The sequence below is a fragment of the Ochotona princeps genome, chromosome 3 (genome assembly GCF_030435755.1).
Source record: "Ochotona princeps isolate mOchPri1 chromosome 3, mOchPri1.hap1, whole genome shotgun sequence".
Classification (NCBI taxonomy): Eukaryota; Metazoa; Chordata; class Mammalia; order Lagomorpha; family Ochotonidae; genus Ochotona; species Ochotona princeps.
The window spans coordinates 75,017,584-75,042,639 of record NC_080834.1 but is presented as its reverse complement, the minus strand read 5'-3'; the positions used below and the strand labels follow the sequence as shown (position 1 = coordinate 75,042,639).

Genomic DNA, 25,056 nt, shown 5'->3' with positions numbered 1-25,056 from the left:
TAGTCCAAACAGGCTTATAACTCTAACAAGCCATATGTTGATACTTGAGGCGCAGAACAGTTTAAGGAGGGTTGTGCAGAGAAATCTTGAATACCTTCGTGAGGAGTAACTGATCTTTGTGTCCCACCTAGTAAGGTATATGGTAGTCCAAGCTGACTCCTGTCTGTTCTAAGCTTTCCCTTTTGGTCTCTATCTATCTGATGGTCATTGCAAGAGAGGGTGGGGATCCAAAGTTGGAGCTAAGTAATGACCAGAGAAAGCTCCTCTCCCGAGTTCCGAAGGAAGTTTACTGTTCTTCTGTTTCTGAGGTCCGCTCAGGGCTCCTGGCTATTGTTCCGGGATGATATTCTGCCAGCTCTCCTTTCAGACCAAGGATGGTCTCCCAACGAAACTGTTGAATTGATCTGGACAATAAGATGCTGGACTCTCTGCATGATCCATGCCTGCAATGAAGGAATCATGACTGGCTATGAACTGTACTATTGTAACAATATGGAGGAATTCAATATTGGGGGGAGGGCTTGGGGAGGGGTTAGGGGAATCCCAGAGCCTATGAAACTATGCCATAAAATGAAATAATAAATTTTAAAAAAAGCTCAGGAAAAGTATGCAAAAATTATTGTAATTTCCTGTTACACAAATGAACAGCCTGATATTCAAATATACTAACTTACATTAAATATAATTTATAAGCGTATTAACTTCTATTTAGGTTTATGACAGCAACACTTATAATTTTGACAGCTTCCTTCTTTACCAATGCTACTTTGACCCTCTTGACAATTCTATGTACACTTTTATTCCTAAGGAGTTTTCAGTTCTCCACTACTCTGAAAAAATATGTGGTATATGCAAAATAACCTGAAAAAAGTTAACATTTCTGTAATTCTCTCTGTAAAGTTTGTTTTCCAATAAAGATAAATAAATCTTTAAGGACAAAGGAAAGAGGGGGTGGTACAATGACTCAGTTGGTCAATCATCCTCTTGCAAGTGCCAGGTTACCAGCCTGCTCCACTTTTTTGTTTCTCTAATATTTAGTATTTTTATTTTATTTATAATTTTTCTAGGAATTATTTTCTTTATGCTATATGAGGTTTCAAATCATTCAACCCAGTTTAAAAAATAATTATTTTTCCCTGACATAAGTACTTAATTATCTCTTTTTTAAAACATTTATGTGTTTTAATTGGAAAGTTACATATACAGAGAGGAGGAGAGACAGAGAGGAAGATCTTCTGTCCACTGATTCATTCACTCCCCAAGTGGTCACAACAGCTGGAGCTGAGCCCATGCAAAGCCAGGAACTTCTTCCAGGACTTCCATGTGTGTCCAGCTCCTAAGGTTTTGGGCTGTTCTCTACTGCTTTCCCAGGCCACAAGCAGGGAGCTGAGTGGGAAGCACCCATATGGGATCCCAGAGAGTGCAAGGTGAGGACTTTAGCCACTAGGCTATAGCTCTGGGCCCAGTTGTCTCACTTTTAAACAAGGATATAGAAAACTAGCTGACTCTTTTGATTTTCTTTTATTCTCAAGTTCTCTGATATAAATGCAGACTTCCAAAATTTAAGTGAAAAAAAAATATCTAAATTAAGTAAGAGTGTTACATTGAACTGGAAAGTTGAAAACTGAGAGGAGAGCATGGCCTGGGGCTAACATAATCTCCTGCTGTTTTTTGGCAGCTGTTAACTTTATTTGCTTGATGGGCATCCTTGAATGGGCAGAAATACATCTATGTCCCAGAAGTGCAATTGGGACACACACAGATTAGATTCCATTTGTCTTATGTGATCTTCCTGAGACTTAGGGAACCAGCTTACAATGAACTCCGGGTTTCTGTTGTTCCTTGCTTCTTGCTTCATACAATTCATTGTTTGTGTGCATGCTCTGTCTCTCCAGGATCAGGTAAGTCTTAAAGTGCACTCCAGTGTGCAGGGTTTCGACTCCTATTAATGGCGGTTGGCATAGTGATGACTTTCAAATAATTCTGTAGTGAGAGTTATCCCTTTGAATTTGAATTTAATTGAAGCAGTGTACTTGTTTTTTAATTTTCTAACATTGTGCTTATTTGGTTACTACAGAAGAAGCAATGTCATTTTCATACTTGCCTGACAGCCAAGAGACTGCAGGCATTTATGCTGCTAATTAATCAATTTACTCCCTCTCACTCCACCCATCCTTCTCCCCAGACCATCAATATGGTATTTAGCTAAATCAAGTCACAAGAATTTTTGTTAAATCACATTGTTTCTAAATTGCCTTTCAAATTACGAGTATCAAACCAAGCATCAAAGATATCCATGTCTACTTTTCAGGTATCTAGGGCTGGACTCATCATGTTTGTTTGAACAAGCGAATGAATGATCAGAAAATCACTCAATATGAAATTATGCTTGGAACTACCTACTGTTAGAGACTTTGGTGCTGAAAGTGGTCATAAAAATAAAAATTTGGCACATATGTTTCATGACGTGAGAGCCTGCCTGCAGTTCAAATCCTGAGGCAGATAGACATGTGTTCACATGTGAGGAATGTTTTATTCTTAGAGGTCAGAAAGGCTTGTATTCTCACCCTATCCAGTGAGAAGCTCTGTATTTTTCAGACACTTTTCCAACTAGCCATTTCAAAACCCTTCTAGAAAATTTTCTCATTTTTTTAAACTCCTAAAACAATGGCCAGCAATTTAATCGTACGTTTGAGTCAGAAAGTAAAGTTCAAAAAATAAAATTCCTGTACTAGAATTTATACAAAAAACTTAAAAAAATAAGGCTTCATACTTTAAAGCTTCTCTGCAACCAACTCAAAGTAGTCAACACAATAATTTACCTGTGTAACTAGATTATCTTAAAGCACAAATGTATATTTATTTCCCTTTTAATATTTCCCTTATAAACAGCACATCATTAAATATTTTTGTATGCATATGTGTACAAAAATCTTAAATTATATTTTATATTGCAAAACTTCTTTGTACTCTGAATTCTGAAGCACAAATCTATGTGTGATTAAGCTGTACTCTTACAGGCTTCTCTGAATCACAATTAGAATATATGCTCCTAACATTAATGAGAATTCCATAGATGCCAGATTAGAGTTCCAGTTCATCCTTCATCTGGCATTCTCATTGACCCACCATGTGTAATAATTAGGGTATAATAATGACGATATTTCTTGTAATCTTCAGATAGTAATAAAAGTAAATAAATCTGTGCTTTAACTTTATTTAGCCAGGTATAATATCTCCAAGCAAAATATCTAATCAGCAGAGCATCATGATTCAATTTAAACATACCTTGGAATGTAGTCATCAGAGTATCTGTACATATTACCTGAAAGGTATTAAAAATATCAAATTCTGAAAAAACCATTGACAGAAACTTGTTAAATCTACAGAGTGTTCTAAGGGAAGGCTAACCTGAATGTCCACTTCGATCTTTGAATAAGTTGCTCAGGCTATGGCTGATTAAGTTAGGGATTCAAGGCATCTCCAATTTGGGCCAATCACACTCTCTCTTGGTAGTTTGGAATGGAAACAGTATGACTTCAAAGTGTTTTGAAGTCTCTATGTATGGCTATCTTATTCACAGAAAAATTAAGAAGAGAATGGACAGATCTGAACCATCTGCCTTTTGGTTCCATGAAACTCCTCTCCATTCTTCCAATAAGGCTATCTCTGTACTCACACTCACTTAGACAGGCTTTTTTTTTTAACCTTACCGTAAATTAATGACTAATTAATCAATTTAAATGACAATAACTGAAAAACCATAGGGTAATTCCCCCCCGCACACACACACACACTCACACCTTTGTATCTTAAAAGTGTTAATGTTTCTTGGCGTGTGAGCTACAGCATGAAATGACATTAAGAAAGTAGTTCTGGTCATGTTAGTATTTTACTCATATAATGCAAATGCTAATAAGGAAAAAAACGTTCCAGAAGAAGAGACACGGATAAAGCTGTAAATTATCTCTGAAATGAAAACACTAAAATGGCTTTTATATGAAATAATTTTGGCCAACAGAGATAAAGTTTGCCAGAACTGTTATACTGAAAAATAAAACAAAATAAGAAAAATTGTGAGCCAGAGCTTGGAAGGTAACCAATTGTTGAACCTTGAAGTTAGTAATTCAAAAGCAAATAAAAAGAAGTATTTTTACTATTAGTCAAATGCATATATGTAGTCAAAGCATATGTTTTAAGATTTTAAATGAAGACAATAGACTCAAAGAATTACAGAGAAACATTTAAGGTACAGTTTGGATCATGAAGAAATCTGATTCATTCAGTAAATATTGAAGTTGAATATTATGGACATGTAAATTGTTATTCATTATATTTGAATTGATTTTTATTCAGGTTAACAGCAAATAAAATTATTCATATAGATAAAGCAAGCATTACCTGTACCTCTGACCATGATCGGGTGAAAATTGTAGTGAGATAATTATCTTTTAATATGAAGAATCACTGTTTGCTGATAAGGATTGGCAACTTTTAATACAATCAAGTCACCAAACGACTACAATATTACTACCAGATTTATGTGCAACAAAATTTACTTATTCTCCATAGATCGTATAAATTATTAAATAAATATTTTAGAATATTTTATGAAAATAGTCACATTGGCAGATGAAAGGGACATATCACATAGTGATGTGTCTGGAAAAATCCTGAGAAGGACCAAATGAGGGACAATTTTACAGATTATATTGCCAAATTGTTTTGGGAACTAAAGTGGAGAATATAATTCATTTGGGTTATGTCAGAAATACATTTAATTTATTCCACAGGAAATGTCCTACTATGAATTACACATAAGAGATGCAATCATTTTTAACTTTTTTTTCTGATTGGTTATGTGAATATGAATAGATGTGGACACTGCTAGAAGGCCAAGAGGTCACAGTGATATTACACTTTAGCCACTGTTAATAACAGTCCAGGAAAATCAGATACCTCAGAAAGTGAAAATAATATCAATACACATACAAAGGAAAAGTAGTTAATACAGATCAGAAATGACATTTCTTAATTAGAATAAGAGAAACAACAGTATAAAATAAAACATCTCTTCAAATAAATTAACATTTTCAAAGAAGGATATTGATTCTTTCATTTTGGAGTGCTTGAAGTGAAAGTGTTGGGGTTTGAACTTGTGCTTTGATTACATTTTAAAGGATAATTTTGGACAAGGGAGAAATGAATGTACTATCAACATCAAACAAAATTAGAGCTAAGACCAGAAAGCTTTGTGGAGAGAAAAAGAAGGATGAGAACAAGCAAAATATGGTGCTCACTTCCGATCCAGCTCTCTCCTAATGGCCTGGGAAAGTAGTGGAGACAGGCTGAAATCCTGGGGGCCCTCCATGCAGGTGGGAAATCAGCAAGAGGTTGTGCAATCAAACACTGAGCAATCAGTACGTGGGTAATTTTTGGTTTACAATTCTTCATAGAAGAAGGCAAATAAAATACTACCTCTTTGAACTCCCAGCTCCTAAAATGAGCTCTGTGATAAGTGCTCATAAGTTTATGCAAAAATAAATTCTGTATTGTCATTTTAATGATATTGAACAAAGTTTAAAAATTCACTTTGACATGAAGCAGTTAAGTGCGTAGGATTGCATGTGAGAAGGGCTAGGAAAGTTTTCAAAATCCACGCTGTGATTCATACACAAAGAGTTGTGGTCAGGTTCATAGTTGAGAGGGTATAATGCAACTATACCTGCTTTTATGTTTTCTCTTTTAGAGTGTTCACCCTTTCATGCACAATTCACTACAAGGAACAGAATACATCGTTTGAACTCCATCATAAAGTCTTTCTGACACATTTTCACCATAAAAATATGCAAAATATGCCATCTTTTTATTGAAGAGAAGATATATTGATAAATCTTTGGTGAATGAGAAGAGCATACAGTTATTTATCCTCCTCAAAACAGAAAGGGCAAGCTGGATAAAGAATTTTCTTTGGATTTAAAGGAGACATAACTAGTGTTTTCCTATCAGAAAATGAAATAAATGTAATCCTTGTAAAGAACAGATTTGGACAAAGAGTCACATTGAAATAAGAATGTACTTTCAGGCGCCTACTTAGCTGCTAGAGCAAACATCAAGGAGAGGCTTATCTTGTCTATCTGATTGAATGTGAAGATATTGTACCGTTGCTGGGATAGAGATTTTCTTTTGTAAGCTATGTATTACAACAGCAACACATATTCACTGACTTTGCCAAGGTAGAGTCATATCTTGCAGGTTTTTTAGCCACAAAAATATAACAAGAAGCTGCAAACATGAGAAGTTGCAAAAGACCAGATACTGGGGTGTTGTGTTCACACACCAACCTTGTTCTCCTGATCTGTCTAGGAGAAACAAGCAAGGCAGGAGGCTTCAGGAGGCAAGGAATCCAACAGTTTGCAGGACTAACCCTAAATCTTCACAGAGTCTCTGAATGAAAACAATGCCATTTTGTTCACACGGAATGTAGAGGAGGACAGCGCTATTGTCGACATGAAGACTTGAAAATGAAGTTGATTTGGGTGCAGATAAAAATATGTGCATATTTTTCTAAATAAGAATTCCCATGAACTTTTTGCAGATACTACATAATTGTGAAGCTATCAAGAGAACCGGGAGCAGCTGGGAAAGTGCTGTAGAGTGGAATCCAAAGAGTGTGATGAGAAAAAGCAGAATTTCTATGGCATTGATGCTTGCTGCCCCAAGATTAATCCTGTGCAAAGCCTGGGGTTCTGTCGTCCCCCTAAGGAGAGCGCATGACTGCCCAAATAGCATGCTTTGTGGTCTGACGATCATTGAAAGCAGTTCCACAAAAGCTACAGAATACTCCATGAGATGGACTTGAATACGATTTATATGACCCCAGCAGTTACTGATAAAACTCATGGTACTACACAGCCTTAAGTAATACAGAGAAGGGACATGAAGGTGAAGTGGCAGTCTGAGAGGGCCTAGAAGGTATAGGGATAGTGTGTGTACCAAAGAAGCCAGAAAAACCAATATTAACTGAAATAACAGACTTTGAAATTTCACAAAATAACCTGTTTCCACAGTAGGTTCTTAATTATTTGTGGGAAGTAAGGAGGAACATTAAATCTGCATAGTAGGTGGTGTGAGCTTGACCAAGAGGCCTAGGACACATGTATAAAATCCCTTTTATGTACTAAGTCATGTACCTAGAATTCTCAAAATTCTATGAGCTACATGATATTTCCCACAAATAAGGGAAAAAACGGATTTAGAGAGTTGATACTTAAATTTTACTACAAGATTTTCCAGACTGATAATAATAACAAAGTTGCAATTTACATCAGGATGACTTTAAAAGCAACACCATTAAAAACAATAGGGGGAACTAAAATTGAATTGAAAAAAAATCAATAAATGAAATGTGTTGCTTGCTGTTTTAGAAAAATACTAGTGCTTTCCATGACTCTACTTTTAGGTAATAGAGGCAATAATAGCGTCTTTTAGCACTAACCTATCATTACAAGTAAGCTACAACACAGATTATATAATGTAAAATGATACAGACATAGATGAACAGATCCCAATGCACAAATAATAAAAGTGAGAATTGTAAAACTTGTTCACATTGAATAGTAAAATGGTAACTACAGAATGATGAATAACCTTGAACAGAGGTAATAGCTCAGTAAAATTAAGTCAGTATCAATCTTTATCACAATTCAACACAATTAAAGGCTGAAAAAACTAACTAGTTAGCTTGAAAGTCAAGTTTACTAAATAACATCTGAGACAGCTGGACTCAAATTAATTGTGTAAATCTACTAATTGGCTGGACAAAGAATGTAGGAGTGACAACTGAAATCAACTGAAGGGTGAATGACTAGCTCTGATGAATGTTCTTTTATTTTTCAACTAAATTTATTTCACCTGTCAGGTCTTAATTCTAAACCAGTTGATTTTATTTTCTGCATTCATAAATTATCACAATGGAGACATAAAAACAATAAAACTATGGTGTATCAAGAAAGTGCTATGCTTACCTCATGCTTTCTGAAAAAGAATGTAGGAGTATGTAAGACTACACATTTTTTTCTTTTAAATGTACTATGAATTTTATTGTTAACATAATTATTAAAAACATTGCTGAAGTAAGAGTATTGCTTGTCTGGATTGTTACTCCATGCGTAGAATTAATACTAACAGAGATCCTATGAATGTTAGGTGTTTAGTTCAGGACATTTGGTGAACAATATGAAGGTAGCTTGTTGTGGTAGAAGTGATTTTGGAGAAAGAATTACAAAAACTGTGCACCTACTCTTGGTTTTGCTATTAAATAGTTGTATGACCTCACTGACTTTTCCATGCCTCTCATTTTTTTCCACTCCTGTATAACCAAAACAACTTCCTCACATTTTCTATTACTGCTATAAACACTTAAGAAAATAATCCTGAGAAGACCAAGGACACTTCCTGCAACGTGACCATTTTTCTGTTAGCTTTATGTAACTTTTCTTGGAAAATTTTGTCATCTTTGCTTCATTTCCATAATCAAAAGCAAATGAATTTATCCTTTCTTTTTCTATTCTTTATCAGTTAAGAGTTCTGCACCCTAGGGTCTCTTGACTTTAAAATAGTAAGGTGTAACTCAGAAGTAATTAAGATTTCATTCTACTATCCATCTGTTCAAGGATTCCACATGCATGTATTAAATGCACATGTGCCATTTCCTAAGTTTTAAAACTATTTTAATCAAGGTGCATACAAGTAAGATTCACACGGCTAATAACACTGCTCAATCTATTGAAAATATGGCAGTGGCACAGCCTCCTGACATGCTCAATTACCTACTGTGAGTGTTTGGTAAGAAGCCCTAAGTTCAGTTGCAGTCTTCTTCAGAACCCAGCAATTCCTATGGCCCTCAGAGGAGGATGAATGATGCTGGGAAGATTGAGTAGATTTGAGTGGAACCTCAAGGAGCCACTTCTCACTTTTCCATCATTTTCACAGAAAGTATTCATAACATTTTTTTAGGCAAAGTAAAAAAAAATTGCTCTATTTCACAATGCAGATTTAAGAGCACAGCAACACTTCTCCTCCTATCCTTCCTTGTACATCTGTTCCACATTCAACCTCCTTCTTCTTTTTAGAGAAGTTTTATAACAGTACACTTTCATCCTACTTCATAATATGATTAAATTTTTAAATTAACAGAAGTTTCACTGTGGAAAAAAATTAGATATTCAATAGATCCTTTACAAATAAAAATACCCTATTAAATGATGCTTCATTTATTGTATACTTCAATCACTTTTCAGTGATTCCAAAGCTTTCATTGAAGTAGGCATCATGTGGATATTTGATTAAATGTCTTACCTTGTTTTTTCTTTTCCACATAGTGGGAAATATTGAAGAGCAATGATATAACAAGAGCCAAACCCAAGCAGGCTAGAAGTCCCCAGAGAAAAAAGGGGCATCCAGAGTTTCCTGAAACACAAATAAATATATCTAGTGTAAGTAGCTGCTTACTCATTTGTTTTGTTCTAACTGCATCCACAAGGATACACACACACACACACACACACACACACACACATATACAAATCCCCTATCAGCAAAAGCAAAAAATTAACCTTGACAAATAAGAGCTTCATACACATTTGAGAGTGGATATTGGTATTTTCTATGTTATTAATTTGTTTCCTAGGAAACTATACAAAGAAGTTGGTGCTAATAACTAGCTCTCTGATTAGGCATATGGGAGTATCCACCACTATACATGCAAAAATGTATCTGGAAATTTTCAATTGTGTGACTAAAATGCAAAATGAATTTGAAAACTACTACCAGCTGAACTAAAATGTTACAAGGCCACTGATAATTTCAGGAAATATATTCTTGCAAGATAGACTGTTAATGCCATCAAAGTTGGGACAATAGAAAGAATCTCTTGAACAACCACATAATTATGAGAGGCATAAAATGAGGATACATTTCACTCTATCCTGCTTTCAACTTTTATCTGAACCTAAAGTGTTTTTATTTACTAATCAAATGTAAACTATTCTGAGAGAAGGGAATGGATGTTTTACTTTGTGCTAATGTCTTGATTCTTCCCTCATAAACCAAGAGTGGCTTCTTCAACAAGTTGTTCAATGAGGTGATTTTAAGGGAAGGAGTAGAGAAAGAGAAACATTTAAAACCAAAATAATTGTTTTGGCAGATGTCCATCTAGTTTTAAAATTTTAAGGCTGCCAACTATATTTTATAATGACAATTGCATGATATACTGTAATTTAGTGTGCATTAAGAATACATTTTGCAAATTATTCTATAATTGAACAGAAATTTATACTGCTTCAAATTAAGTATTTAATAAATTCATTAATAATTAACCTCTGATCAAATTTCACTTGTAACCATGCTTTAAGTGTAGTCCAGTCAAGAATCACTAGATCAAACTTCTATGGCGTATGTATTTCGGTTTTGATCATTCAATCATCACATGCAAGAAGGAGGAAAACTAATCTTGTTTGTATAGAAATTTTGATCTTGTCTGCATAAAATGAATAAGATCTATCCAGTAGAATGGACTTAGATGACTTTGCATTCTGTTATGATCCCAAAGTTTCTAGATAGATTGTCATGACTATTTCTGTTTTGCCGACACTTAAAGCATACAATTTACCCTAAAATAAAAAATTGAACTTCAGATTGTAGTTGGAAATAAAATAGTAAATTATCTGCTGTTACTTTTTTTTAACTTTCCACATATTATACCATTGTTAATGGGGCAAATAAATGTTTAAACTCATTTTATGAGGGTAGGGAGGTGTAGCCAAGAGAAGAAAGAAAGCTGTGAGACAAAACAAAGTGAAGCACAGAGCTGGAGAAGGAAAATCATTGGACAGGGTAAGCGAAGTTCCGTGGAAGGCACTGAAGAGAAGCAGAAGCCGTGCAGAGAGAAAACATTTGCTGAAAATGCCCGGAGCTGCAGCCAGCAGCCCAAGAAGAAGGTGAGCACAGGTGAGCTATGGGAAGGAACCCCAAGCCACAGACAAATGTCTACTGAATTTGGAGTCAGCATAAAAGGTACAGCAGCAGGCAGACTCCCAGTGGGAACCTTCCCAAAGAGATAGTACCATGCAAAAAGTCATAGGAAAAATCAATAGTTGAAGCAGGCAAAGCTGAGTGGAAGCCCACAGACTCCCAATTGATTGTTTCACAGATTCAGGCAGCCATGCCACCAGGGAGTGAACTAATGGGGTGTGAGCCTCAGGGGAGTGAACAAGTCAAAGCAGGAACTCAAAGCACTAAAACAGAGTTCATCCCACACCCAGAGGTTTTATACCCTAAATTCACCAAAGAGATGTTGGATCCCTGGGGAGCAGGAATTGGATCAAGATCAGCTGCATGAATCCCAGAGTAAACCACAATGAAAGCCCAGATGCATTCACATCAGCTAGCACTAAGATCCAGGGGCTCAGCAGGCAACATATTCAAAGTAATTTATGAAAAACTCAATCTCAGCATCATGCTAAATGGGGAAAGATTGGAAACTTTCCCACTGAGATCTAGAGCTAGACAAAGATGTCCACAATTGCCACTCCTATGTAACATACTACTGGAAGTCCTTGCTAGAGCTATTAGGGAAGAAAAAGAAATTAAAGGAATTAAAATGGGTAAAGAGGAATTAAAATTGCCTCTGTTTGCAAATGACATGATTCTATATATATGAGAACCAAAAGACTTAATAAAGAGACTTTGGTAAGGTAGCAGGGTACAAAATAAATGACTGAAAATCAATGGCCCTAGTACACACAACTCCAGGGCTGGAAAAAAACTAGTCAGTATGGTCCCTTTTAAAATAACTGAAATGACACTTAAATACCTTGGAATAAACCTAGCTAAAGATGTGAAAGATCTCTATGAAGAAAATTACAAAACATTGAAAAAAAGAGGTAGAAGAAGGCTTTTTAATAGTATAGGGCGGTAATTATCAAAACAACTTGGTATTGGCACAGAAACAGAGAGAAATATCAGTGGAGCAGAATAGAAACAGCAGAAGAGATCCCACACATGTGCATCCATCTAATCTTTGACAAGACAACACTAAACAACCCAGGGCAAAAGTTAGGGCTCTTCAATAAATGCTACTGAGACAGTTGGATAACAGCCTGTAAAAGAAGCAAAACCCCTGTCACCTTATACAAAAATCAGCTCTAAATGGATCAAGGACCTAAATCTGCACCCTGAAGCCATCAAAATGTTTTTAAAAAATGAAGGAAATGTTGTACAAGATATAGGCACAGGCAGGCTTTCTAGAAAAATCATCAAAAGCACAGGCAGTCAAGACCAAAATAACAAATGGGACTAATTTAAGCTAAAAAGTTTCTGCACAGAGGAAGGAAGAATCAACTAAGTTAGAAAGCAACCAACAGAGTGGGAGGAAATCTTTGCACACTACACAACTGATAGGGGACTAATATCCGGAATATACAAACAACTCCAGAAAAACCATAACAAAACAAACATCCAATTAAGAAATGGACGAAGAACATGAACAGACATTTTTCAAAGGAACAAATCTAAACAGTTTACAGACATGAAAAATTGCTCAAGCTCGCTAGCAATAAGAGAAATTCAAATAAAAACTGCACTGATGTTCCATTTAACTCCAGTGAGAATGACCTACATACAGAAATTAATAACATGTGCTGGCAAGGATATGGGGGCAAAGGCACCCTACTCAGCTGCTGATGGGACTATAGACTGGTGCAGCCATTATGGAAATTGGTATGGAGAATACTCAGGCAACTGAAAATTCACCGATCATATACACCCCCACTCCTGGGAATATATCAGAAAGAACTGATACATACACAAGAGAGAGCTACCTGCACCCCTGTATTCATTGCAGCACAATCAACAGTGGAAACAACCTAGATGCTCATTGAAGGAGTAATGGATGAAGAAACAGTGGTACACCTACTATGGAATATTACTCAGTTATTATAAAGAACAAAACTTTACTGTTTGCAACCAAATAGTCCAAATTGGAGACCATTATGCTCAGTGAAATCAGCCAACTCTAAAAGGACAGATATTGTATGTTTGCTCTAAAATAAACACACACTTGTAACCTCACAAAGGATGGGACCAGAGTACCAGGAATCAAAGAAAATCAACAGAATGCATATGTACTACTGAATAAAAGTAGGTTCCAATGAAACTGTTAATTATACCTAGACAAAAAAAATTAAATTTTCTACCGTTGCCTATACCAACAGTGTCATGACCCATGTAAAAAGCAGAAAGTTGGAGTCAAGACTACTTTACTATAAATCACAGGAGGAAATAGGGGGAAAGAAGAGGATGGGATAGAGAAAGGAAGCCCTATGCCTGAAAAATTGTAAGAAAATAAGAATACTTTTTAAAGTAAAATACATATACTTGCAAAAAATGAATCAATAGTGGCATGGGGAGGCAGGAAACAATCTGAATTAGGGACAAAATCACAGAGGCTATATCATTACCTGGACCTCGGCTACTGCTTCCCGCCTCTGGGGGCTTTTAGGCTGTTCATTTTCTGAACCTAGATCCCAGCCTTACACTGATGCCCCAGCTTTTTCTCCTTTCGCTTTCCTTCTCCTCCCTTCCTGTTCCTTTCCTCTTTGTTTTTTGCCTAAAATCTGGCTTTGCCAGGTTGGTTTCTGCATTAGCCTGTGTTCCATTTCTCGAACAAAATTCCACAGAGATAGTTTGGATGTAGAAAATTCTGACAGCACTGCTCCAGCTCTAGCAAGGGCCTCCCTAACAGGCTCCCATCATAGCAGAGGCACAAGAAATGGGGAGAAATTGATTGGCAAGATAAGAATACAAAGAGCAGACATCACCTAGTCTTGATCTATATAACAATCACCCTCAGGGAAACTTGGTGGGATCCCCTGAGAAATACTTTAATCCCATCTAAGGGTGGTTTCCCTGATGGCCTAGTAACTTTGCACTAAAATTCACTTTTGAAAGGTTCCATGGCCTCCCAATATTAACAACCTGGAGATCAAGATTACAATATATGGACCCCAGGGTGCAAACTCAAACCATAGCCAAACCATTGCACTTGCTGCAACAATGACTACTGCTGTGATCTTATATGCATGTTGTTCATGATTTTTCCATATTCTTTTAAAATTTCTTGAATATTAAGAGTTTTTTGTCAAGGTGAAAAGACACAAAAGACATTTTGAATCTAGTGAGCAAGCAGGCATGTGCGTGGGGCAGAGATAGCATGAGACAACACAAAACAGAGGAGGACGCAATAGTCATCACGAATTAATTTCTCTTAATTGAAATGACCTTAATTTTGCAGGACAGAGGAGAAGTGAAAATATTGGCAACAGTGTTTTCAAAATAAAAGTGAAGATTCCATCAGATAATCTTACAGCATAAGGAGGCTTGAAATCACTGCGAGGCGAGGCTTGGAGACTAATAACCTTCTCCACTTCTTTTTTTGAGTTCAGCATCAGACCCAGGCTGTTGCAAAGACCCAGAATTTTCTTTTTAAAATACAAGCTGGACCACATAAGCATGTTTGCTTAAAACTGTGGCTTTTTCTTTTTACAGGATGAAGTTAAACTTAACTCTCACGAAGATGCTTTAAAATCTGACTCTGCTTTGTTTTTCAAACTTATTTTTTGAACAACACTGAGAAATGGATATGCTGATGCCGTGGTAGTGATCCTTCTGCAGTAATTACAGAATTATCAACAGAGCAGCAGTGGTGATAGTGTTATTACAAAGCTGTACTCCTACTACTTTTGCTAGTATTCGTATTGGAACTATTTGTGGTTTTCTAGGATTCAACATACCGTACATTTTCTATGTTTTTTTTTTCATGGTGCCAGGAATTCTTCCCATTTTACCTCCAATTTCTGCCTTAGTTGTGTATAGTGTTTTCTACTGCAGCTGAGTCTACAGATCTGCCTCTGCAGAGCGTGGTTGGGGTAATGCATAAGGTGACTTATTGCCAAATAAATAGATTAAAAACCCCTTTAAAAACTCATTTATAAAAATTGAAATATCGCATACTTGAAAATATAGATTTAGAAGCATAGTGATACTTTCCAATTGATTCTTCCAGCCTATGTTCTCATCCACCCTCCTCATTCCTTATTTCTTCTTCTTAAAAAAAAATTTTTTTTACAGTGGTATACCTTCATTTCATTTGTAAATGTAGGCTTAATACTCTTTTAGGTAAAGATTTCAATAAATAGCAAAGAGAAAAAACCTATTATTCTTAAAGAATATAGGCAGAGGCTCTAAACAGCAATCAAGTCTCAGAATGTCAATATCACTCAAATAGATTACATTTGTACTCTGTGTTAGTTACCACAGATCAGAGAAAGCATATATTACTTGTCTTTGGGGACTAGATTATTTCACTAAATCTAATGGCTTCCAGTTGGATACCTTTTGTTGCAAGACAGGATTTCTTTTTTATGGCTGAGTACTATTCAGTCATCTGTTGATGGACATATGAGTTGATTTGCTATCTCAATTGTCTCAATTGTAAATTGAGCTGCAATGAACATGAGTATACAAATAACTCTCGTGTGCTTTCATTTCATTTTGATAAGTTCTCAGTAGTTGGATGGCTGGGTCATATGGTAGATCTATTGTAAGAGAAAAATAAATCATCTGTAAGAAGCACATCGCTGGACTTACTAATTAATAAGGATGTAAAGGGACAGAGATGGTATTAACGCATCATTTAGTGTGCCAAGCACAAGGTCCTGGGCACATTCTTGAGAACTGGTACACTGTTACCCAGATAAAGGTAGATAATATAATTAATCATCCATCTGTTTTTGTTGCACAATCCACCTTAAACAAATATCCAAGAATACATGATAGACATTTTGAAGCTAATAATATCTCTTGCTTTTTTTATTTCTCTTTACCTAGACTTATTTATTTTATACTACTATATGAAGTTCCAAGGCCCTTTTTTCCTGAGGGAGATGTAAATAAAAACACAGAAATAATAAATCCCTTACATTTAACATTCTTAGGAAAACTAATATATTCAATCACCTTTCTGTTTGGTGTTTTCTCGTTTGTATTTCCCACAACTACTAGCATTTAATATACACTCAAAACATAATTGTAGTTTGTATATACAAAAGGTACTAAAGTATTACAACTTATGCTTCAAGGCATTAAGCAGAAAAATGTGTCATTTTCAAAATTATACTAAGCCTAGCTATAAATCATGTCACCATTTTAATAACACATATTTGAAATATAATTTTCATTTTCTTATTTCCAATCAAATAGAGAATTGATATTTTTGTTAGTACATTAATTCCTACCAGGAGATAATATTGCAATTATTACAAAGAAACAACCACATAAATATCGCAAGCCTCTCTTTATGCTAAAGGCTTCAAGGAATGTCCTAATAATTGTAATAAAATGTGTCAACAGTATTAAAGTAAGAATGTGGATCAAGCTATAGATTTCTTTAGAGCTGTGTGTTTTCATTTACCATAAATGTACTTTTGTCTCACAAAACAAGGATGAGGCTTTTTAAAACAGAAGCGAAATTCTAATGGCTGTGGGGTTGTCTATCATAGTTCCACTTTTTCTCTATCTGGAGTCTACAATTTCTAACACGTCTGTTTTCCAATATATTTTGCGCTCCTGTACTATGGCGAAAGTTTTAAATAGATACATGTGCATTTTTTAAAGTTTCATATTTCTTTCCATTTTTTAGAAGATGATTTTATTTGAAAGGCAGAGCAACAAAATTGAGGGTGGGGAAGAGGTCGTCCTCTTCCATCCACTGGTTCACTCACAAAGGCCACAGCATACAAAGCCAGACTGCAGTCAAGAACCTGGAGCTTGGGAGAACATGGAGCTCCTGTTGCCCACATGGGCAACAGGAAACCAAGCATTTAAGCCATCATTTTCTGTCCCCTAGGGCGTTAGAAGGAAAATGAATGGGAAGAGGAGCAGACAAGACTTTGAACTTGAATAGCGGATACCAGCATCATGAACATCTCCATGATCTGCTATTCCTCAAAACCATTGCCTTTCACACTTTTTTGATCACCAGTAATACATACCTCAATTTTGAAACATAAAGCAAACACACAAGAAGAATAGCTACTATATAGATATCTGGGATGAGGGATATTGGCCTGTGAGATACATAATACTTAGAAAATCACTTGGTCTGGTCTTGCTAAGGCAACTGAAAGTAGAACTTGAAATTCAACGACTCTATACCAGTCTAAGTTTTAAATTTATAAATGAGTATTTATTATGTTTCACAAAAACATTTTTAAATGTCACTGAGATATTATTTGTGTGCAATGAAATGCAGCAGTTGTAAGCATGCAGCGGTATGAAGTTATTAATCAATCTCCTAATGCAGATTTAGGAGCAGAGTGTTACACCCTGCTCTATACCTCCTCCTACTGGTACTTCCACTCCCTCTCCTCCTTTCTTTTATTTTTTTTAAATTTTCAAAGGCATACTTTCAGTTCACTTCACATTCAGAGTTTTGACCCTTTATTAGCTAAAACAAAAATAAAGCAATAACAACTAGTAAGAAGAAAAGCACTATTCCTCACTAGTACAAAGGCTGTAAACAATAATCAATTTCAATTGATTATTAAATTGTCAATTTTAATAATTAATTTTTATATGTCAATTTTAATAATTAAAATGTCAATTATTAAAATGTCAATTTCACTTATGTAGATTACATTATCTTGCACTCTAAATTTTCTCTCACGATCAGAGAAAACAAAATAGTATTTGTGTTTCTGGGACTGGCATCTTTCACTGAGTATAGTGGTATCCTGATGCATCCATTTTGTTGCAAAACTCAAGATTTCATTCTTTGTTCTGTCTGAATAACATCCCACAGTGGATATATACCACATTTTTTTGTTAAGCTGTCACCAGTTGGTGGACATCTGGGTTGATCCCACATCCTAGCTGTTGTGAACTGAGCTGCAAGAAACACCGGGGTAGAGATAAATTTCACACATGCTCATTTCATTTCATTTGGGGAAATTCTCAGGAGTGAAATGGCCAGGACATTTGCTAGATCCCGCTTTTAGATTTTGGGAGAATCTCCATGCTGTCTTCCGCAATGTTTGTACTGCTTCACATGATCACCAATAGTGGATTAAAGTACCTTTTCCCCACATTCTCTCCAGCATTTGTTGTTTTCTGATTTTTGTATAATAGCCATTCTAACTGGGATGAGGTGAAACTTCATAGTATGCTAATTTTTAAGTTAATTATTGTGGGTAGTTAACAGTGTAAATATTCAAATGGTCTTTGGCAGAAAAAAAAAATGTTCTCCATCCTTGAAACAGTATATACTTTCAGCTTGATTGGCAAATTTCCTTAAATATACACATGATCACATTCCCACCACTTCATATCTGCCTCTAATCAATAATTATTTAAATATATACCTATATTCATGTGGGTGTCTACTTAGTATGGGCAATGCTTCTTCCGAAATTTGTTGTGCAAACTGCATGAAAATTCATAAGCAGGTGTCATCACCAGTATCATTAGTCATTGATTAAAATGGTTTAAATTATATATCTCTTAGCAAATTATAAGGTCTTCCATATAATTTATTTTTACCTATTTGTATTGCTAGAGTCTAAAACAAAGCCTCAGGAACTCATTAGCAATTACAGCTAATCTTTAATAATCGTTAAACTTCCATAGGCTAATAGTGGCTGATTTAATTATGATATCTATGATGAGTTAAACTAAAAGTAATTGGCACTGTATTTGGAAGCTATAATTTAATTTCATATTTTCTGGAAAAAAATTCAGTTAAGTATATAATGTCTTCCTACTAGCAGGTTTGATTGATAAAAAAACATTTAATTAAACAATTAAGAATAGCAAAAGCAAGGAATACAATGCCTTCATTAATTCTATTCAGAATCTCTTTAAGACAGGCGTGTGAGTTTATCATATATAGTTTATAGCTTATAACTGAGGTTACTGGCTTCCTTGGCTTACAAACTCTATTATAGCATGAGCATCTCTGTACATTTCATGAGCATGTATATCCATCCCATGATCCACAGCAACACAAGGCACTGGAATTAATCAATATTAGTACAGGAGGAGACTCTCAAATCACTTCCAGGCTTTCAAGTAAATAGTATACTGTTAAAGCAAAATCTGAAATCCACCGAACTTAAAAGTACCTTATATTCACAGAAGATTGTTTGAGAAATAAATAGTGCATGTCAAGGAATAGGCTATGATGGGGAGAAGGGAAACAGCAATTTTAGCTTTCAAATATCTGTTTTCACTGTGGAGAAAAAAATGATAGCAGTTACTAGTTACGTGACTAGCTGTGTGTAAATGGCTGAATCTCACTAAGGTCACTTGAGAACCAGAGTTCAGTTCTATATCTGTATGAAATCTAGGTAAGTCGGGCCTGGTGGCGTGGCCTAGCAACTGAAGTCCTCTCCTTGAACATACCAGGATCCCATATGGGCACCGGTTCTAATCCCGGCAGCTCCACTTCCTATCCAGCTCCCTACTTGTGGCCTGGGAAAGCAGTGGAGGACGACCCAAAGACTTGGGACCCTGCACCCGCATGGGAGACCCAAAAGAGCTCCTGGCTCCTGGCTTCGGATCGGCGCAGCACCAGTTGTTGCGGTCGCTTGGGGAGTGAATCATCGGACGGAAGATCTTTCCTCCTCTATGTATATCTGACTTCCCAATAAAAATAAATAAATCTTTAAAAAAAAGGAAATCTAGGTAAATCAAAGCATACTGAATTCCACTGGAGAAAGCATGCATTTGGAAGTGGGGAGAAGCATGATGTCTGAAATGGCTGAACTTCAAAAATCCTCTTAGGCCTGAGGTGCTGCCCAAATCCTTGGTGTGTAGGAGCTTTGCGGAGTGTGTATCTAGACACTGGGTTTCATATACATGCTTGTTGTTTGTCATGGGTGAAGCACATTGGTAAGACTCTGAAGGTAGCACTGCTTGGCAGAATGTTTTAGCCAACAAAATCACTACTTTTAAAAACTTTTTTAAAAAAAACTACGATTTTTTCTCTTCCAATTCAAAAATTCTGAAAAAAAAGTAACTGAGATAAAAATGTCAGAAAACTGCCAGGATGAAATCTATTATTAAGTAGCCCAGCGATTCGTGAGAATTTATTTCTCATAACAGTAATCTATCTGTAAGTAACAATCGTTCCTGAGTTTTCTGTCAAATACTACTTAACTTCAATGGTGAATCGTTGTTTTTGGCCCAGCTGTCATTTATAGGCAGCCCTGAGTCTAGAGGAGGGTTCAGCTTGCAATGATGTAGGAAACTGAAAGCATGTCATTAAAAAAAAATTAAAAGATAAAAAGGAGGGAGGAAAAGTGGCTGAAAAGTATCATTACGCTCATAAAGCTGTATAGGTGAAATTCGTAAATTATTCATGCCCATTCCCTAAACGACTTTTATTCTGAAGAAAAAGCAACCACGTCTCAAGAGAAACCAATACTGAGTAAAGACAATGAAAATCCTGTCCACTCACATTAAGTATTATTTTTTTTCTTTTACTTCTTGTTTTTCTGAAGCTTTAAGGGGAAATACTTTTTACTACTTTCATCACTTCTGTGGAACTGGCAGAGGCTTCGACTGACATGGGGGAACACTGAAATATGTATGAAGAGCAAATCTGGACTACAAAATACTGTGGAGGACAGATTTATCATCCCCTTTATACAGCCAGAATTAGCTAGAACTAGGAAGAGCTGAATGCCATGGCTGCTGCTTCTGGCGGTGTCAACCTTGCAGAGTTGTTCGCTATCATTAGATCATGACGATCCTGTGTAATACTGCTGTGCCCATTTCTTGGCAGAAGATTAGCAAACTAGACCAACCATTTTGCTAACCTGTGTACTGGGAAAGACAGGAAAGAAGTGACAATCAAATATCAACTGATGCTGCCCAAATGAATTACCCAAAAATTGATGTTGTAGGTCCATTAAAAACAGACTACTAAGCAAATTCACAGGTATTATAAAGCATAATATTCTGACTTACTAAAGGGTACATATGAATTAATAATAAAAATGCTGTAGGCACAATAATTAAACAAAATACATAACCAAACAACTTACAAATTATGTCAGTAGAGTTTAAAAATCCATCCAAAATGTTGAGCCTTAAGATTAAAGTAATGCATATTAATATAGTGGGTTTGCATGTGTGACTATGAAATTAGTAAAGATTTTAGAAGATATTAGCCTGTTATTGAGGGACAATGTCAGGATGACAATAAATTGGCATCACTCTTATAAAAGTAATTTGATAATAATGATATTTTAAAAGTTCATGATCTGTTGTTTAGTAATTCCAATTCTAGACCCCATTCCTAAAATGTAACTCTTAATGCAAAAAAAGACAAAGGGCTTTTCATCTTTCAGTCAAGAAATATTTCATTAAGCTGGATACAACAGAAATGCTCAAAAATTAATAAATGACTAAGCAAATTGTAATTAAGCTCTGAATTTTATCTCTTTACTTATCTAAAATGATTAGGCAGAACTTAGTATAACATGGGAGACAGTTATGCTAATGAAAAATATAGATATGTGCTTTGTGTATGATATTATTCCAGTTATTTTAAGCACACTACATGTGCTATATGGACATACAATTACGAAGGGAATGAGTCAATATTTTTGCATTTTTAAGGTGTTAGGGAATTTATATCTTTTTTCTTCTTATATGTACTTTGTGGTTCTCTCGCTTTATGAAATATGCACATCTTATCTCACTGTTGAAAAGGTATTTGCTGAAGTTCATAAAGAAATATAGAAGGATTGAACCATAATTGAGAATTCATAGCAGTAAGTTGATGTGGGCTAGACCCTCATAACTCATTGCAAAAGTGATTGAGTTTTCACAGTCCTTTCAAAATATCATCTCTCAAATTGATTGTTGGGAAAGATACTGAAGAATTAGAATGTAATTACCACTCTCCTGCCTTCTATCTAAACCAAATAACAGGAAAATATGTATACTCAAAGTAACAATTGCTTAAAATGGCCTACTTATCAATCAACACTCACCGAACATCTGCTACTAGCTTTATTTTATAAACTATAGCCCATTTTTTCTTTTAGAATACAGTTTATTGATACTCATTAATATATTTTCAAATATATTCAAATCATATTAAATATTATTTAACATTTTAAGAAGTATGTTATTTGCCAAATATTAAATGTATCTTTACTAAGATGTGAAACTATTAAGCAATTTTTTTAAGCACAGGAATGGAGAAAGAGAATTAAAAATTCCACTTACCTGACATGCTTCTTTTTTTATCAGAAAAATTCCTATGTAGCCATTAGACAAATGCATAGATTAAAAATGCTCCCACAAAGCTTTTCTTCTGAGTAATGCTGTAGTTAGAAGCAGCACGGTAGTAAAACTTATCTGTATCAGGGCTTGTGTGTGTGTTTTTCTCTCATCTGTTTCTTAAACTCTTTTGTATGTACTCCGTTCAGTTACAAACAGGAAATGTGGTGATGGAGGTTTCTAGAATTCTGATCTGAAACCAGTAGACTTTAACACTGTGTAACGTGGGAAAAAAAAAAATCCTACATATCTTTGTACTCTGCTATTTGAATTTGTGTCGCCCGTTGAACCTACTTTAAAAATAAAGTATGAATTAGACTGGAAGGTATCTTTCGTATCTGAAGAGCATCCAGGTACCTCCTCACAAGTGGATTCTCACAGAAAGGAAATACACTGGCAGGGACTGCCTGGCGCTCCTGGATTTACTCAGCTGCTTGCTGTTTGACCATAAAGGTGAAAAGAGAATGAATAGTTTTTTTAATCGCTTGTTACATACTAACTGCCCTGTATACATTACCAAACCAGTAAATTCGGTGCCTTCCTTGTTTGTAACAAAGCTTACTCCATCTGCTATGCAATTCATCCTCTGTGTAATCTAGACCCACCTGGCCTTAAGTCCTATTTCTCAACTGCCATATTAGTGTCATTGTCACTTGTTTCATGTCTTTTTATTTAAAATACTTACTTATTTGAAAGGCAAAGTAAAAGACATTTTCCATTCACTGTTCCATTCCCTCAGTGGTCACAACAGCCAAGGTAGGGCCAGGCCCAACTCAGGAGCTAAGAGCTCCATTTGAGTCTCTGATGTGGGTGGAGGAGCTGAGGCACATGGGCCATCGTCTGTTGCCTTCGCAGGTGCAGCAACAGAAAGCTAGATCTTGAAATGGCACTGCTTCTTTAGATGCTGGCATTGCAAACAGCAACTGAATCTATAGCAGTGCAACATCAGTCTATCACAGTTCTTAAATGTCAATGTGCATAAGTATGTTTATGCATCCTTATTTAAAAATAGCCTTGTTTAAAATCCTGGACCATATTAAATCAGATTTTTTGGTGTAGTGTCCTGGAACCTAAATTTTCACAAGCATCGCTGGTTTTCACATGGATGTTCTGGAAAATGCTTTGAGAAACTCATATGTGAGGCATTTCAAAGAATTTATGGAAAACACAAATTTCAGAAAATTAGATTTTCAAAACTTGCACAAAAATGAACTTAGTTTTTCATCATGATTTCCACAGATGCTTAGAAGTACCCGTATATATATGAGATAGAACTTGTCTATGATAGAATTTGTTGCTGAATTCAAGAACCTACCCTTGTGGCTGGTGTATTATAAGTCTCAGTGGATATATTCAAAAGGGTTGGATAAATAAAACAATGGTGAGGTCTTTATTATTTCTTTGTGCCTTTATAGAAAACAACTCCCAATAAAACAAATAAGATGTTTCTTTATTATTTGAAAAGAGTTAGCTAAACAGATCGTATTCAATTACTTGACCAAAAGATATTTATTGTGAATCAAAGGTTGAAAAACTGAGAGATCATGGAAATCCCCTAACCTAATATACCTTGAAAATCTTTTTTGGGCCTGGCGCAATAGCATAGCGGCTAAAGTCCGTGCCTTGAACGCGCCGGGATTCTATATGGTCACCAGCTCTAATCCCGGCGGCCCTGCTTATCCAATCCAGCTCCCTGCTTGTGACCTGGGAAGGCAGTGGAGGACTGCCCAAAGCTTTGGGACCCTGTACCCATGTGGGAGACCTGGAAGAGGCTCCTGGCTTCAGCTTAGCTCAGCTCCAGCCACTGCGGCCACTTTGGGAGTGAACCATCGGACGGAAGATCTTCCTCTCTGTCTCTCCTCCTCTTTCCAATAAAATATATCCACCTTTCCAATAAAAATAAATAAATTTTTTTTAAAAATCCTTTTCAAAATAGATTTTACATAATGCTAGGCTTTCAAGAAAGTCTTAAAAAAATGAATCATTTACAAATATTAGGATCCCTCAAAAATGTGTGTGAAAAAAGGAAATAAAATATGTTTATATTTATGACAAAATATTAAAATTCATGCATAAAAGGTCATCAAAAATTTTTTTGAAATATCTACAGTGCAAAATCTTTTAATTCTGTTTTCTACAAACTTTTTGAAGCAGCCTTATGCTCTGGGTTGTTATTAATCTGAATCAAGGTACTCTGTTCTTAGTCATTGTCTCCTCAACTCCTGCCTTCTCCCGGTTTCTATAGACTTGAGACAGAGAGCCATTCAAACATCACCAGGTGTTTAGTTAGTTCTCTTCCTGTTGGGTTTTCTGAATTTTTGCAATTCACCTGTGTCATTCTTGCTGAATTGATATTCTCTGTTCTCAAGATCAACTACTAAATGCCTTTATTGTTTCTAATTTCATTTTATAGACCAGTCAGGATGGGAGTATCTTTCCTTCCCCATCATCGGCAATGACTTTGTTGTAACAAAAGGATTCCTGCACCTACATTTCCATGCCTGAGACTCTCTGCCCAGAGCTTCTTGATGCTGAGATGTCTGTTTTCCTCTCCAGGAACTCTCATTTAGATCAATGTTGAATCTTGAATGGGCTTTCTCCTCTTGAACTCTATCTGGCTATCTGAGACTCAGTTGTTCAGCAGAC

The 25,056-nt window shown here is 35.7% G+C and overlaps 1 protein-coding gene across 1 annotated transcript in view; it reads right to left on the bottom strand.

The window, feature by feature from the left end:
• The window catches only part of LOC101535230 (T-cell receptor-associated transmembrane adapter 1), a 31,701-nt gene extending 9,065 nt beyond the window's left edge, over positions 1-22,636 (bottom strand). Inside the window, exons 1-3 of the mRNA XM_004593245.2 lie at positions 22,357-22,636; positions 9,361-9,471; positions 3,289-3,325 (exon numbers count right to left, since the gene is read on the bottom strand). Coding sequence (XP_004593302.2) covers positions 3,289-3,325; positions 9,361-9,471; positions 22,357-22,363 — 155 coding nt within the window. The 5' untranslated portion in view covers positions 22,364-22,636. The remainder of the gene's footprint in view (positions 1-3,288; positions 3,326-9,360; positions 9,472-22,356) is intronic.
• Positions 22,637-25,056: the final 2,420 nt, after the last annotated feature.